The sequence below is a fragment of the Erigeron canadensis genome, chromosome 9 (genome assembly GCF_010389155.1).
Source record: "Erigeron canadensis isolate Cc75 chromosome 9, C_canadensis_v1, whole genome shotgun sequence".
Lineage (NCBI taxonomy): Eukaryota > Viridiplantae > Streptophyta > Magnoliopsida > Asterales > Asteraceae > Erigeron > Erigeron canadensis.
The window spans coordinates 25,869,720-25,886,949 of record NC_057769.1 but is presented as its reverse complement, the minus strand read 5'-3'; the positions used below and the strand labels follow the sequence as shown (position 1 = coordinate 25,886,949).

Sequence of the window (17,230 nt, the reverse complement as noted above, 5' to 3'; positions counted from 1 at the left end):
ATCACAGACCATACTGAAACACAATGCAAGTGACGTGGTACGATAGTGAGAATCATACAATCTTTTCTTATTCTAACTTTGTTTTATGTTTATTCAACATTTGATATATATCGTGCAAAAAAAATTTGAGACCTGTTTTTGTTGCCAAAAGACGTCAAAATAACATATTCAACAATACCTTTATTCATTAAAAAAAAAATTGTGCTTAATCACTTATATTATTTAAGAAGATTTCACAAGCAAACATTTTCTCATTATAAGTTTTCAAATACTTAAATGATATGTTTGGTCCTTTGTTATGACTACAAAAACTATAAGATAAACCAAAACTTAATCATCGCAACCTACTTGAACAACCGAAAAGGTATGTTCAAAAAAAAAAAACACTACGTGTTCTATATATTACTCTTAATGTTTTAATGATGTTCATATATATTAATGTATGTATATGTATACTAGCCTTGTGCCCGCGCGATGCGGCGGGACATAGGAAAAAAAAGTTGGAAGTAGCGGTATTGTGTTATTAATAGAATGTATGATTCAACTCAAATATGTTTTAGTCCGGCTGAAAGTGCAAATCACAGTTGTTATTTTAGAGTGAACGTTTTTTATGTTGATTGATTATTAAATTTAATGCATGTGTGTTTTTTTGGTATACTATGTGAGCAACTTCAGAGAAGGGAAGGTTGTTTTTTTTAAGGATATTTTTGGAATTTTAGGGAAAAAGTGTTAAATGGTAGTATAGATTAAAAGTGTAAATTAGAGATTTTAAAGGTAGAGTGTTAAATTTTTTTTTGGTAGTTTGTTTATATAAACGAGCATGGTACCCGCGCAATGCGGCGGTGTTAGCGGGGACGGCGGTTTTGTGGTGTCGGTGATGGTATTATTGGTGGTGGTGGTGGTGTCAAATCGTGTAGGATTGTAAGTTGATGTAAAGGTTATAGTGAAAATATTTTAAAAGATAAGGGTTGAAGTGTAAATTAATTCATTAAAAGCATAAAATGTCCAAAGACTATTTCGGTAATTCAAAGACAGAACTTTCTAAAAATAAAAATAGGCTTTTGCTTTATAAAAGACTAAAGATAGTATAGATGTATATATACATATACATATACATATATAATATATAATACTTTGGAAATATTTTTATAAACACAAGAGATTATAATGCAAAGAATACGATACTAATTAAATTACCAGATTACTTTAACATCACTCCCGTTCTCTTGTAAAACAATGTATTGGAATCTATGTTATTTTTTTTAGTATTAAAAAATACTTTTTTATTAATCAAAAGGTTTAACCTGTTTATTTTTATCTCAACCCAAAATAAAATTTAAGGGAAACATAGCCTGCTTGTTCTTGTGGACTGGGCTTCCCCTTGGATATTGAGTCCTCTATTATCTTTTTCATTTTAATTATTTTAACTAGCCAAGTATTTGAGGAATGGATAGATTTGTGTTTAAATGGTCGAAATGGGTTGCCAAAAAGTGTAACGTGTTCATGTGGAGAGTCTCAATGGAAAGGCTGCCTACAATGATGTCTCTCAAAGCGGAGTCGAAATCTGGTATATAATTAGACTTTGGTGCAAGGTTCCTCCCCTTTTCTTTTTCTCAATCAAGGATTTGTTTAATATTAAGAAACATGTGGGCTTAGAGAACAGTAGCGGGAAGGTTTTCAAAGGTATAGTATTTGTGACATGTTGGTGCTTATGGAGAGCAAGGAACGCTAAGAGATTTGAAGGTGAGGCGGTTAGAATCAAAAAGGTTTTTCAAGACATAAAGGCCATTAATTTCTTATGGTTCAATAATAGGACGTCTAATTGCTCACTTAGTTTGGAAGATTGGAATTCTTGCATTATCGCTATGTAATTGTAATTTTTTGTAATTATTGGTGTATATTGGTGGCCACTCCTAATTTGAGCGAGTAGGGGATTTATTAATAAAAGTTATTATTCAAAAAAAATAATCATATCCTACAATACCACACTAAAATAAATACTGAAAAAGTGAAGCTATTCATGGTTTATGAGTGACGTAATCAGGATTAAAAAGGACACACAGTTTTATATAAGGATTTTTTTTTTATGGTTTATGGCTAGATTGGTTGAGGCGTGAAAAAGAAACTCATTGGATCTGTTAATCTTCGATTGTTCGAATATATCTTTTTTCTGTCTTCTTTTTTCCTAAAAAAAATCTTTTTTTGGGCACTTGACTTGAGGTGCATCAAAGAGTAAACCCAGAACATCTAATAGTCTTTTGAAAAAAATATATAAATCATCATTTTACAAGGCACGGTTTAAAAACTAAGGGTATGTTTGTTGAGTTTTTTCTAAAAGGGAAAGGAAAGGATTATGAAGGATATTAAAAATTTTTTGTGTTCTTGAGTTTTATTTAAAAGAAGAAGAGAAAAGAAAGGAAAAGATATGAAAGGAGAATTCAATAGATTTTGTTAAGAATATTTTCTTCCCAATTTTGGGATAATTTGAAAGGAAATAAAATCTACTCCTTCTATTCCATTCATCTCTCTTCTCTTCTTCCCTCTTTCTTCATAAAAAAAACTCAAGAACACAGGCTCTCTTCTCTTCTTTCCTCTTTCTTCATAAAAAAAACTCAAGAATACAGGCTAAGTAAAGTAAAAGAGAAAAAAAAAACAAAGTGTAAGCCAACTAGCCAAGTATTGGAGGCATGGCTTTTTTGTATTTTAACTAGCTTATTATGCATATGTTTAAAAAGTTGTTATGACAAAATCGTTTAGTTAGGAAAAAGAAATATAAAAGAGTTTGCAGTAATTATTAGAGCTTTTAATAAAGAGATTTTTTTTAATGAAATATAATATTACTAATAATAAAATTTGGCCCCACGTTGCGGAGCTTCAACTGTTCCCTTGAAACAGTTGCATTATTTTATTATTACTGCGTTGAACTCTCAATCGTTTAATTAAAAATGATTACGTAATTGATAATATTGTTTAAAATATATATTTATTTAAGGTCAGAACCACATTAGGTTACTTATGTGCATTACGGGGTTTCAATAATTTTGATTAAACTTTGTTATTAAAATATATATGTTTATTAAAAACTTTAACATATGAAGTACATATTTACTTACATTCAACACCACAACCGATTCTAACAATTTATATTAACGAATACATATATTTTATGGGCATAGGTACTGCGGGCAATACATATCTTCCGTCTTGCACCTCTCACAATCAGGGGGTGGGTGGGTTATTGATTTAATCATGTAAAGAGGTTAAGAAGATGATGTGAGAAGAAATAGGGTACTGCTGCAGTTCTCATCATTTCCTCATATTTTATAGGTGCAATAAACCAAAAATGAAAAATGAAAAAAAAAAAAAGTTTAGATGAAAGTTTTCAATGTATTAGTTAAAAAAATCAAAGGAAAAAAGTGTGAGAAAAACTAAATAATAACATAATGTTTCGGATATGACGACGAAAAGGTTGCAATATGTTGGTTGAAAACCCAAAGGGATAAAACTGGAAAAAACTACATTAGGTTACTTATGCGCATTACAGGGTTTCAATTATTGTGATTAGACTTTGTTATCGATAATGTGTCGTTATATATGTTAGTTAAAAAGTTTAAATATGAAGTACTTATTTGCTTAAAGTTAACACCACAAACGATTTTAAAAGTTTATATTAACGAATACATGTATTTTATAAATACAATAAACCAAAATTAAAAAAAAAAAAATTGATTTAGTGTGTGTGGTGGACGAATAATAACGCGCCACATAGGCAGTTACTATTCATCCCGTGCACTGTGTTTTTAATATATTAGGTAAAATATGAAAGAAAAAAAAGTGTGAAAAAACTAAATAGTGGTACATAATGGTTCGGGATATGACGAAAAAAAATGTACAATATATTGATTGTAAACTCAAAGGGAAAAAATTGTGAAGAAAACCACTAAACAATCCGTTTTTAATAACCAGAACGAAATGCGATATGGCAAAATCCGATTAGTGATTTAGTATGTGTGGTGGACGTATAGTAACGCGCCACATAGACGGTTACTATTTATCCGTGCACTGTTCATGACTGCATTCCTATTAATATTAGGATATAATTGTCTCATAGCAATCATCGTCAAATCACCTAATAATTAGGTGTTCTGTTTTTCAAAATATCTGAAGTTAGAAACTTTCGTAAATAAAAATGTAAACAAAGTTACCAAATAAATGTTTGGTAACAATCATGAAAATTCTAGAATTAGATCACATATACTTGACTCTAAGACCACCTTTAATGCAACGTTTATTAGCAGAGTATTGAATCGAATATGCTGAGTTTCTGGCGCATCCCGTTGATGCCACCGGTGTATTCTTCGACGTATTTGCCCGAATTGGTCACCACCACGCTGTGTCACTGGGCGTATTGAGTTTTTTATTGTTTATTTTTTATAATTAATTTCTGATATATATGTGTACGAGACAAAGTATCCGCGCGTTGCGGCGATAAGATGGTGGGATGATAGGTCATAGAGTGTGATAGGTTATAGAAGGACGAAGGTGATATGTCATAGAGTGTGATAGCCAAATGATTTAACCGTACGGGCTCCGCTATCGGAATTAAAAATTCGGCGAAAGTATATCGAACAACATCTCTAATGAAAGAGCATGAAATTTTAAGAACACTCATATAATTTTTATTATTTATCGATGTATGGTTTTTGAGATAATTGATTTTGAATGGATTAGAGAAATAAAATAAATTATGGATGAGAGAGAAAAATGAGTGGTTGAGATGTATATAGATGTATTGTACATTATGCATTAGTAGGTGTACTTTGTTGAAAAGTTGAAAAAATTTGGAAGGAACAAACATATTATAATGTAATAGAGATAGAGATATGTATATGTTTAGTGTGTATGATATATAAATATGATATGTATGGTAATGGAGATGTATGGCTTCAGTGTTTTTGAAGAAGACGACTTGTGTGGTACTCTTTTTTTTTCATTATACGTATTATATTATGTATTTCATTTTAAACCTTTGAAGATTCAAGTATTTACAGATCGGTTTCTAAAGTATTTGGTTTTTTGTTTTTTTCACGTAAGCTTTTTTTTTTCTTGTACTCGTAATATGATTGTTTTTTTCTATTTAATTATTTTATTAATGTATAATATATATTTTATTGTTGATGAAAAGTGCCTTTTAATTCAATATAATGTGGTTTTCATATTAATATAAATGATGACATGAAACAAATAATATGATATTTCAGTGTAAGTTGGTTTTCAATACGATGAGTTAAAGATGGTGTAAGACCTCATTGTTTAACCATTGTATAGAACACCCCTAAACACAAAACCATTTACGTTTTAAACATATCAAAATTTTGATACGTCTATTTTGCATTAAAATAGTTGTTGTTATCTTACAAGTTACAACAGAATTGACCAATTCAACACCCAAAAATACATCAACCTAAAATACAACCAAAATTGTCTCAAAAAGTCCCTTTCTCCTCCTCCACCATTCACCAAAATTTACCACCATCAAAACCCATCATCATCATCATCCATCATCATCATCAATTATTATTATGATATATGATTTATGATTTTATATATACAACAATACCAAGTCAAGCACAAATTAATACCTTAACATCCCCTTCATCATATATTTTCATTTCAAAAAGGGTTTTAAATATATAATTTATGGGTTCACATGTATTATTTTTGTTGTCATGCCACAACAAGAGTTCCTGTTTGAACATTATTTTTGTTGTCTGTGGCTGATTTCTTGTTTGTTTCTTTTGTTTTCCTAGATACTCTCCATCTTTTCTCTCTTTTTTCATCAATATCAATCTGTTCTTGCCTGCACTCCTGGCTACAAAATGGTTTGTTCCCTCTGAAAATAACATACAAAAAAAAACCATTAGTTATAATAATCATAGTATAAAAAAAAATCACACGGTACAATCAAATATGCTCATGGTACAACCTTTTTGTTGTAAGTATCTACAAATTTGTTTGCCTAAATTCAATTACAAATGTATAAATCTGATTGTACAACAAGATATGCATAAGGTACAAGTCTTTAATGCATGGAATCTTGTGTTTTGGATTTTTGCAAGAATTGATTAAGTAAAAAAGATGTTTTTGTCATGGGTTTTGACTTTTGACATATACAAGTAAAAATGGCAAGGTATAACAAGAAAAGCATAAGGTACAACATATTAATGCATGATATACCTGTACATGTATATGTCACTATTATGACCAAGTGGCTTTGAGCAAAAACTACAAGCTTCAAGAAAATAAGTGGTATTTTCACCACCTGCGTACGTTAGCAAGGTAGAACTCATTGTGTATGTTTACTAGTGGAAAAAGAGCTTTGTTGGGCCGGCTATTGCTAAAATATGCTTTATAGTGCGTATGTTAGACTAAGCAATTGAGAGAAGAGAGAGTGGGGGAAGGAATTTAGGCTGTGAATAAGTGTTAATTTATAGAGTCTTATTGAAAGGAGTAATGATTCAGTGTGGGCAAGAACAGGTAGGTATCTTGTATGTTAACTAATAGATTTGTGACACGTGTGAATGGCCCCTCTATCATTCTATTTTTTGTTGTAAACTGCGATGCAGGTGATCATAAACTGCTTGCTCCAAAAACTGAGGGCCTGACAGCTAACTCCAGTGGCCCACACTTTGATTATTTATGCAATTATTTGTTTTTAGAACCTTTTTAGTACTTGGAGTTTGAAATTATTATTTAATAGTCCATTAATTATATTAAAGGGTAATAATAAATAAACCTAATTGGCATATATAAAGATATGTCTAATATTAAGATAATGACAAGTGAAAAATCAAGGACAGGATTGGGAACTAGAATTAGTGAAATTTACATGTCAAATTCCTAAAGTTTTAGATTAATTTTTAGACATATGAGTTAAGTTGATTAATCATTTTTTTATTTTAAAGGTTAATTTAAAAAGCAAGTGAATCTTTTTACTATTGCACAATCAGGTCATTTTGCTCGGCAACAATTAATGAAATGGGATTTATGTGCGTGATCAGAACATTTTTTCAATTATCGAATTGGATCATGTTACATCATTCTTATAGAAAACTTGGATGTGTATATTTTACAAAATTAGTTAAACGTTCTAGTAGGGTATTCAAATAGCGACTAATAGTTTATAAAAATGGCGGTCTTTATAAACTATCAATTGGATTAAAGAACTACATATTTAAAGTTTCCCAATGTTTTAAGGTATTTTTTAGAAAGTAGTGTACTACTTACTTACAAAATCCAAAGTTATATCTGCAGTTTGAAAAATATAAACTTTGGGGTCTAAATAGAAGAGGTTATATTTTGTTAAACATCGTTTTCTGTTGGGAGCCAATAACAACGGATGCTATTCAATTAGATTGATATTTTCCTGCTAAAAAAAAGAGGGAGAATGATATTTTTGATGTCTTTTGTGCTCATGGGCCTGAGGGTGTCCAATCAATTCATTAAATATAATATTGAATGAAACTACGTATAGTTGATGTTTCTAATAATTAACAATAATAATCAATATTAAATCGGCTCATGAACAGCGCGTACATGTAATTATTTTTCTAAACATAACGATCATATTATAGTGGCACTAAATTATATCCACTTGAATTGAAGTTTAATTAATTTCTGTAACAATTTTGATCGGAGAAATCATAGGTCCTTGTTGATCAAATTTAATTATTTTTTCTAAGCATAACGATCAAATCATAATGGAAAAAAGTTATAAATAATTTACATGTCAAAAATTTATAGTATTAGAAGAATTATTAAACCAACATTTTAAGAGGATCAATCATTTATTTTTGATTAATCTAATTATCTAGATAGTAAAGGTGAGGGAGTCCAACGATGTGGAGGCCCGATAACGAAAATATGTATCTGACATCTCTTCTCAATTAGTAAGCATCGGTATCGGTAAGATTGATGGTGAATCGGCACCAGTACACCGGTTCAAACAGACAAAGGAGTGTGCCGATTTGTGTATACATATATCGATATGTACATAAATTTATGTTTTCGACGATTCTTTCGTTTTCTGTTTTCCGATGATGCGTGTTTGAAGGTAGCTGTACGTTTTCTGGCATGTAAAAAGATGACGATGACGATAACGATGTTAAAAAAAAGGATGATGATGATAGAGATGGTGGTAAGCTACGTGCCTGTGTTTTTCGACCACTTTTGGTGTGGTTAGAAGGGGGAGGGCATGTGCAATTAATGATTGGTTATTTTAAAACAAATATTAAAGTAAACAAATAAGATAAAGTTTTGACAACCAGACAATGGTAAAATTGATGCACGGATATTATTATGTTTGTGCTACCTTAATATTTATTTTATTTGAATCAGAAATTATATAATTATTATAATAGTGTATTATGCATACATATATAATTAGAATAATATTGATTATTATCATTTGGCATGAATACCCTTTAGTTTGCTATAAATTGATAGAGTATGTTTAGCACAAAAGCTTCAGGTTGGGGATGTAGTTAAGGGTTTGAAGTTGGAGCTTGAAAATGAAGCTAGCGGTTGGAGCTTTTATTTTAACCCTACTTATACAAACTTTTATTTTAAAGACCTTTTTAAGGTCTTTAGAAACTTTTTGGTGGTTGGACTTTTGATTTCAAATGCATATCCATATAAGGCTATCATTCCCAAAAAGCCTTCGCCAAACAGACCTTTATGTTTTGGTATGCTATTTTTTTTTTTAATTTTTATTTTGTCACGTATCATTATTATAAAACTGGTTGTCACCATGTCATTTTTTGACAGAGTGAAATTGACTCCTGAACAAGCAAAGATTAATCACTTTTAACGTTTTTCTTTTTTGGGGGGAAATAATGGTCGCTGATTTGATTCTCATCTTTTGCATAATAATCAAAGAATATCTCAAAACCAATTTCTGTAATTTCAAGAAAAGTTGAAATATCACCTATCACATGCAAAATAAAAAAACCTTACGTGATTGGGGCATTAGTTTATCTAAATCAAATCAATCAATATGATCTAATTCTGAGTAGGATTAAACACATTGCATTAAAAGGTATTTGGATCATAATTTGGATTTTAAATATGTTATACAAATCACAAATGCTTAATTTAAAGAAAATTTCTAGAATAAAATCTTTATCTATACTCTTTATTAATGAAAATCACCAATTTCCTCTCCAAATCTTATATATTAATGTAAATATTACTTCACCCCTAAATTTTATATTGTATATATACATTTTATTAAGAGTAAATTACATTTTTCGTCTCTAAACTTGGCGCGTTTTTTCACTTTTCATCCCTAAAGTGAAAAAATTACAATTTTGACTCTAAACTTGGCAGATTTTTGCAATCGACGTCCCTCGCCAAACGGTGTTAAGTTTCAGCCGTTAAGTCAGACACGTGCAAAACACATGAAGGACTGAAAGTGCAAAAAATGACAAGTTCAGGGACGAAAACTGAGATTTACTTTTCTGTTGTCATCATCTTCATCTTCTCCGGCTGACTTTCATCGGAAAATTCACCGGAAAACTTAAAATGCCGATATCTCACTCGTTTCTTCAAATTAGACCACGAAACCACCACCAAACTTCTCAAAATTAATTTCCGCATGAATCCTAACCAAAAGATTTCAGATTCAATACTTGCGGAAATCTGAAATCTTTTGGTTGATATTTGATGTGAGTTGATGTTGTGGATCGATACATTCAACGAGGTAGATTGATTACGCGTACTTTTGGGGAAGGAAGGTATTTGTCAACAGAGTCGAATAAGATTGATGAACCACTTAAAGTCGAGAAAGCTGAAACAGTCAACACCCCACTTCCTCTTACAGAGAACATATCTTTTCTATGGTTTTCATGTGCGTATATGTGTACTACATTGGTTTCTTGTATGTTTGACTGGTATTCCCGTTGTCCCAAATTTGTATCGATTTGCATATATATAGTTTGACCATTGGCTAAGTTTTCCTTCAACGTGCATGCGTTTTAAAAACCAAAATCCATGTTATAGGTATCTTGTAAAGTTGTGATAGTTAGTACAGGAAAAGTAAGTAGAGTCGGATGAAACTTTGCGAAAACAGAAATATTGCATTCTTAAAACAAGCTAAATCGTAAATTGTTGTTTTTTTCCCCCCGGAGAGATCACAATCTTATTTACTCGTGCTAATGGATCTTAGGTGTATCATGTATAGATGGTTACTAGTGTTGGGTGGAAATGGGTTTGTTGGCTCGCACATATGCAAAGAGGCATTGGATCGTGGTTTGTCGGTTGCAAGTCTTAGCAGGTATATTTAATCGTTTATTTTTTTTTAACAACCTTAAGAATCACTTAGAGTTGACCTCATTTTTTATAAGATTCAGATACTTACAATTTGTTATACCTTTAGCCCCTATGTTGTACTTGTGGTTTTGTACATCTATTGATTTTCCAGATTTTGAGTTTTCCAACAAGTGTTGAATCTAAAATTTTTTTGTTAGGATTTGTGCGAAAATTAATTTTGAGAAGTTTGGTGGTGGTTTCGTGGTCTAATTCGAAGAAACGAGTGAAATATCGACATTTTAAGTTTTCCGGTGAATTTTCTGACGAATGTCAGCCGGAGAAGATGAAGATGATGACAACAATTTTAGTTTTCGTCCTTGAACTTGTCATTTTTTACACTTTCAGTCCCTCACGTGTTTTGCAAGTGTCGAACTTAACGGTTGAAACTTAACACCGTTTGGCGAGGGACGTCGATTACAAAAGTCTGCCAAGTTTAGGGTCAAAATTATAATTTTTTCACTTTCGGGATAAAAAGTGCTAAACGTGCCAACTTCAGGGATAAAAAGTGTAATTTACTCTTTTATTAAACCACCCATCCCAACTTTCAAATCTTAACTGATAATATAGACTAAACATAATCATTTATTATCACACTATCGTCGCATTCTACGGGAATCCCTCTGGTAATCTTTTATTGTCGCTTCAAAATATCCATAGAAGGTACAAATAATAGAGATTAACCCCCACCGAATAAACTAAAAAAAAAAAAAAAGGGCTAACAGTGAATTTAGTAGGAAAAATGAATTAAACTTTTTGATAAATAAAACTATCTGTAGTTTGAAGTTTGAAAGATAAATAACAATCACACTAGATAGCAAATTCTAAATATATAAACCCAATGAATTGTAGAACGTCATCACTCGTAACTATTTAATCATATTGAACGACTTCAAATACATCTTGTAGGTAATAAAAAAACACATATATTTATATTTGGGGTCTTGGTTCAAATAAAACAAGTGTTAATGTATAAAAAACAAGACATTTATTTTCTTTTTTATTGTTAAGTATTGCGCATAACAAAAATTGTAGTGCATGAGTGTTTATATACGTGTTTTATGAATATTCGTGTATCAGTTTTATTCGTATATCAGTTTTATCATAACTTAATTATCAAGAGTTTGGTCTATTCGTCTTAATTTAATACATGTTTTTACTATTATCAACCTATAATGTTCTTTTTTATATTAAACGCATAAAACTACATTTTTTTCTTATATTAAATTAGTAAAATGTAATATATATATATATATATATATATATATATATATATATATAGGTCTTAGGTAAAATAAAACAAGTATTAAAGTAAAACAAATAAAATAATATGTTTCTCTTCATTGAAAATCACCGTGCATCATTAAAATCATTGTGTATCATTTATTTCGTAAATCTTCGTGCATCAATTTAACCATGATTCAAGGGTCAAGATCTTGTCTTTTTTGTTTTACATTAATATTTGTTTTACAATATCCAACCTCTATATATATATATATATATCAGAACTTGAATCTAATAAGAAATATTGGATATATAATTATATATATTAATTTGTATATTTCTCTATAAGTTTTTTCATAGATAAAAATCTTTTAAAATTAATCAAATTTTATAGGTAAAGTTAAATTAGCTTTAACCTTTAGATGAAAATAAAAAATTAAAATTTAAACTTGATATTTTATTATTGATCATTTTAATTTAACTTTACCAATAAATTTAAAAACAATTTTAAAAGATTTTTATCCATTCTCTATATAATGAAAATAAAAATAATAATAATATGGGTAACAAATCAGTCCCTCATTATACGACGGTCGCTATCGATAATTATAAAATACCCCACCGTGGAGATGACAAAGCATTGGTCCTTTGAAACCCAAATAATTTCAACACGCCCCTTGACTATTTCCATACTCTCAGATGTACCCTCTTATTCGATTTTACTTTGCAATATCAATTAACAATGTTGTTGATTGCCTTTTACAAACACTTAGCTTCAGTTTGTTGTATGAATCGAGAGTACGAGACCTACCTTTCATGAGCTACCAATAGTTTTCTAATATGAAATCTATGTTTTGTAGAGTTTTTAATATTGTTAAGCAAGAATTTGTTTTCTAGACATACTTATTAATTTTATTTCTCATTTCTTTTTTTATATCCGTTATTTGTGTTTTAAAAGCCAATTATCTTTAACACTTCAATATCGACAGGAACAGTAGCTTGACTTTGATAGTATCTGCTAAATTTTAAAATATATACCTAAGTAGGATCTCAATGGCTTTTTATATGACCACACATATGACTACAAACATAGTTAATATTGAAGCCACTATAAACTTTTAATCTCATATTTAAGCTAGCTAATATCACCTATATCATATTATTAACTAGGCAATTGTAGGTTGTAGCTGTTCATTTAGAGTTAGTCTATTTAATAGAGTCGTTCATATTTCTTGAGTTGTAAATTCATGTTTCAATTCCTGACACATACCTTTATATTAAGGTTATTTAAGAGTAGTGACATAAATGTTATAAATAACTTTCCATTCGAAAAAGAAAATCGTAAGTTGTATGATCCATGCAATCATGGGCGGTACTAAAGGGGGGTCAAGGGGGTCCAATGCCCCCTTCAAATTTAAATTTTGTCATGTATTTTTAAATTTTTTATAAATTTTTAAATTTTTTTTTATAGGTTTTTAACATTTTGCCTCCTTTTAGATTTATTTTTCATAAGTTTTTTAAGTTTACTTCCTTTGAAATTCTTTCCTGATACCGCCTCTGTATGCAATTATTTTCTGCATTATACCAAGTTTTTTAAAATGTAGTAATCATGTAATAATACAACATAAACAAGCAATAACTTCACAAAACAATAGGGGGGTTGATTGAAATATGTTGAGAGAGAAGAAATCAAAGAAAAACTGGGCAAACACGTGGGCGCCCACCAGTTGCCACTTGCCACTCGTGTTCGAAGGTTCTTTCTCTTGATTAATGGGTCCCACGGCATCAGGTTCTGTCTACGAGGTCATTGTTGCACTGCCCGGACCTGCCTGACCGTTAATGATCTCGGGTAGGAATGATTGGACAACGATGCACTAAATTATTACTTACTCACGTTAGATACATGTTGCAGTCGATTTGGCACGGAGTTGAAAGTCACACGGTGTCGTTTCACTGAGCCTGCACGAGCACCATTAGTTAAGTTAGTTTTATCTAATAGCATCTCCAATAATATCAAATTATTAAAGATTTTTTTTTTAATGTTCTTACTATCAATATATGATATTTAATTAAAAGTGTTAATAGAAATTATAAACAAGTATTTAATTAAAAATGAGTGTGAGTATGTAATAAAAAGTTTTTAATCAATCAAGCTTTTGAAGAAAAAAGCTATTGTCTCCAATGGTATAAAGCTATTGAAAGACTTTTTTTTTCACAAAAAGCTTTTCATCAACCTACCATTGGAGTTGCTCTAATTTTAACAGAAATTTGTCATTTCGGTAACTAAATTTTCACCAAATTAACAATTAACTTTGGATATAAACTTAAATTTTCAAAAAAGTGAAGTTTTTTACCTCCCCTTTTAACTACTACGAGTACTATATAAGAGCTCGATCATTGGCTATTAACTGTTTGTGTACATATACCGCCTTATAATTTTCGTAAATGACATATCAAACATACAATACAACGAATTTTTAATCTCGTATATATATGTTAGTTGAATATAGTCATGGGTGGTATTAAATGGGGTGTAAGGGGGGCCAATGTCCCCTCTAAAATTTTAATTTTGCCATGTATATTTAAAATTTTAATGAACTTAGAAATTTTTCTATAGGTTTTTTATATTTTGTCCACTTTTAGATTTATTTTATTTTTTTACTTTTCAAATTTGTCCCTTTTAAGATTTTTTTTTTAATACCGTCTCTGAATATGGTACGTGAGAGCCTCTGAATATGGTACGTGAGAATTAAAATAAATGACATGTAATATGTATGTAATTAACTAACATAAATGTTATCGAAATTGTTTCCTTTATTGTTTGATAGGTATTATTCAAAATTTCAATGAATAGTGATAAATTCATATGAACTTTTATCCATCAATAATAATTAATACTCATAATTATTACATCATACAATTGTATAGTATAAACTATATGACATGGTAATTGTTATGAACGAAAAAACAAACACATTTAAGTTTATTACCTCCTCTATGCCAATAGTAAAATTTTATGATTGATTTCCAATCTACTTCTATTTAGTTTACTAGACAATTTCCTTGTACGAGCGAAAGTATTTACGCATTGCGGCGGTGAAATGGTGAGAGTGTTAGGTTATATATAACACCCCAAGCTAGGCCTGAGATATTACCGAAAAGATATAACATTAACATGGAATTATCGTAGAACATGAACTATATAACATAAAAAGATTCAGTGAATCCAACATCAAACATTTAAGGTACAATACACATAAAGAACATGAAACTTTAAAAGGGGCAAATGAATAATGGATCCATGTAAGTCCAAGTCAAAACCCTGGTAAATGCAACAATCAACCATCACGTCTCGGATTCACTTGATTACCTGAAAAGTGTACTAAACAAAGTAAACACTAGGTTGGTGAGTTCGTAGTAATGGATTACAAGGAACCATCGTCAAATAATCACAATATGAACAAGATATAAGCAAGTAATAACTTACATGTAGCCCTTAAACAACCATGACACGTAATATAGGTTTGCTTAATGCGAAACCTCCTCACACACAAGTAATCATACAAGTAACTATACAAGATAGTTAGTAAACGTATAATGAACATGCACGAGTGATATCAATAACAAGAAGTGCACCAAATGTGTGTCAATATCATTAAATGTATGCCAATATCAAGGGTGCTTCATAAGCGTGTAATGAATATGCACAAGTGATGTCAATAACAAGATATGTGTCGTATGCATGTCAATGACATAATGCATATCATAAGTGTGACCATCAAGTCATCAATGCCACGATATCTACATGTCATCCCAATGAACAATGTGGCATCTCAAAATCATCGGTGTATATATGTCTATATACCCGGATGTGCATGTCCTTCTTACAAATGCAACAACAATCATAATCATCAAGTGTATACATCTATACACTTAGAGGTCCATGTCCGTCTCACATGTGTCCATAACAATACGTATGTGTGTTTATCTCAATTACAAGTCCATAATCATCAAACCAACCAAAACTATACGTACATACACTTACGAGGTATCTACTTTCAAAAAGTCCTAGATGCTTATATATAGAGTCACCCACAGCCTTCCCACCACATCTAAACCCTTTGAAGGCTTAACCAAGTTCCATGTTTGCACGACTATCCTAATAATAACAATACATATGACAATCATGCAAAATCAACTAAGCGAATAGTCAGATCGTCAATCAATCAATCAATGCCACTAACAAGACATGTCATACGTGTGCAAAATCAAATAACACCATTAATCAGGACAATCAAGCGTATGCATAGTCAAATAACGTCATCAATCAAGAATATCAAGCATATGCACAATCAAGCAAGTCAACACACAAAACCTGTACACTTTTCAGCCAGAATCTCTATTGAGTAGGGAGCTACGAAACTCATTTGTGACGATCAATAACAACCCCACAATGAAAGGAAGTACGGTTCAAAATGGACCTATAGTTCAAAAGTTACGATCGTTACAAAATTCAGTTTGTTGGCTGAACTAAAAAATATGCGGCGCATATTTCACCATTTTCGAGGTCAAAAATCTGTCAACTCAAAATATGCGGAGCATAGAACTTCTGTGCGGTACATAACGTCTAATTTCAGGCAAAAGCCTCATTTTCGACACAAACTGACTCACCAAACGTCCAAATCAACTTACAAAACTTTAACACAACATATTTCTAGTAAAATCAAGCTTATATATCATCTCTAAACCGAAACACACTTCCAAAATCATTAGATCCATTAAAAACCTGTTTTTAAGCAAAAACAACCATTTTACACTCGAATCAACCACAAATCGTTTAGATCTACAACAAGAAAGTTGTCTACAAGGTATAAGGAACATTTTGAGCTAAGAATCACTTACTAATTAACACGTCCCAAAGCTTCAAATCTGTTTTTGGGGGTGTTAGAGAAGGATGAACACCTTTATAATAAAAAAAATCTTGAAGTTTCAAGAATGATTATTATTACATAAAGATTAACTAATACTTTTGAAGTTGTCACAACCTTAAATCCGAAAATAAATCAAAGAAATGAAGAAGAAGATGAAGGGGGGGGGGTTGGTTTTCTTTTTGAGAGAGTAGGGATAAGATAGAGAGAGTTAGTGTGTGAGAAATGAGAAAGAGAAAGGAGGGAGGGAGTGTTTTGTTCCCCTATTAACACTCTCCTATCGACTTCCGGTTTCTCCCGAGAAATGATTCGTTTTGTTAAAATCTTTCGCTAGAGATTTGTTCACATATCTCGTCGACATCATCAAACATATTTTGAAATTACGCTCCTAATTAATGATTATTCACATGCCTACCTTTTCATTACAAAACTCTATTTACTTCAGTTTGACTAATTTCCATTTTACGAGTTCACTAGCGTTGACCGGTCAAAGTGGCGGGTGTTACATCATAGGAGGTAATAGGTAATAGAGTCTGATAACCAAATGTCTTAGCCTCAGATATATAAATTCGTGGAAAGTATATCGAATAACCTCTCAATTGAAAGAATATGAAATTTTAAGAATACTCATATAATTTTTATAATTTTTTGATGTACGGTTTTTAAGATAAGCTTTTTTTAAAATAAATTAGAGGAATAAAATAATTTATGCA

The 17,230-nt window shown here is 30.7% G+C and overlaps 1 protein-coding gene across 1 annotated transcript; it reads right to left on the bottom strand.

The window, feature by feature from the left end:
* Positions 1-5,350: 5,350 nt before the first annotated feature.
* Positions 5,351-6,455, bottom strand: LOC122582332 (FCS-Like Zinc finger 3-like). Its single transcript, XM_043754701.1, has 2 exons — positions 6,238-6,455; positions 5,351-5,893 (listed from the first exon to the last, which is right to left on the bottom strand). The coding sequence occupies exons 1-2, from the start codon at positions 6,348-6,350 to the stop codon at positions 5,728-5,730; spliced, it is 279 nt and encodes a 92-aa protein (XP_043610636.1). The 5' UTR covers positions 6,351-6,455; the 3' UTR covers positions 5,351-5,727.
* Positions 6,456-17,230: the final 10,775 nt, after the last annotated feature.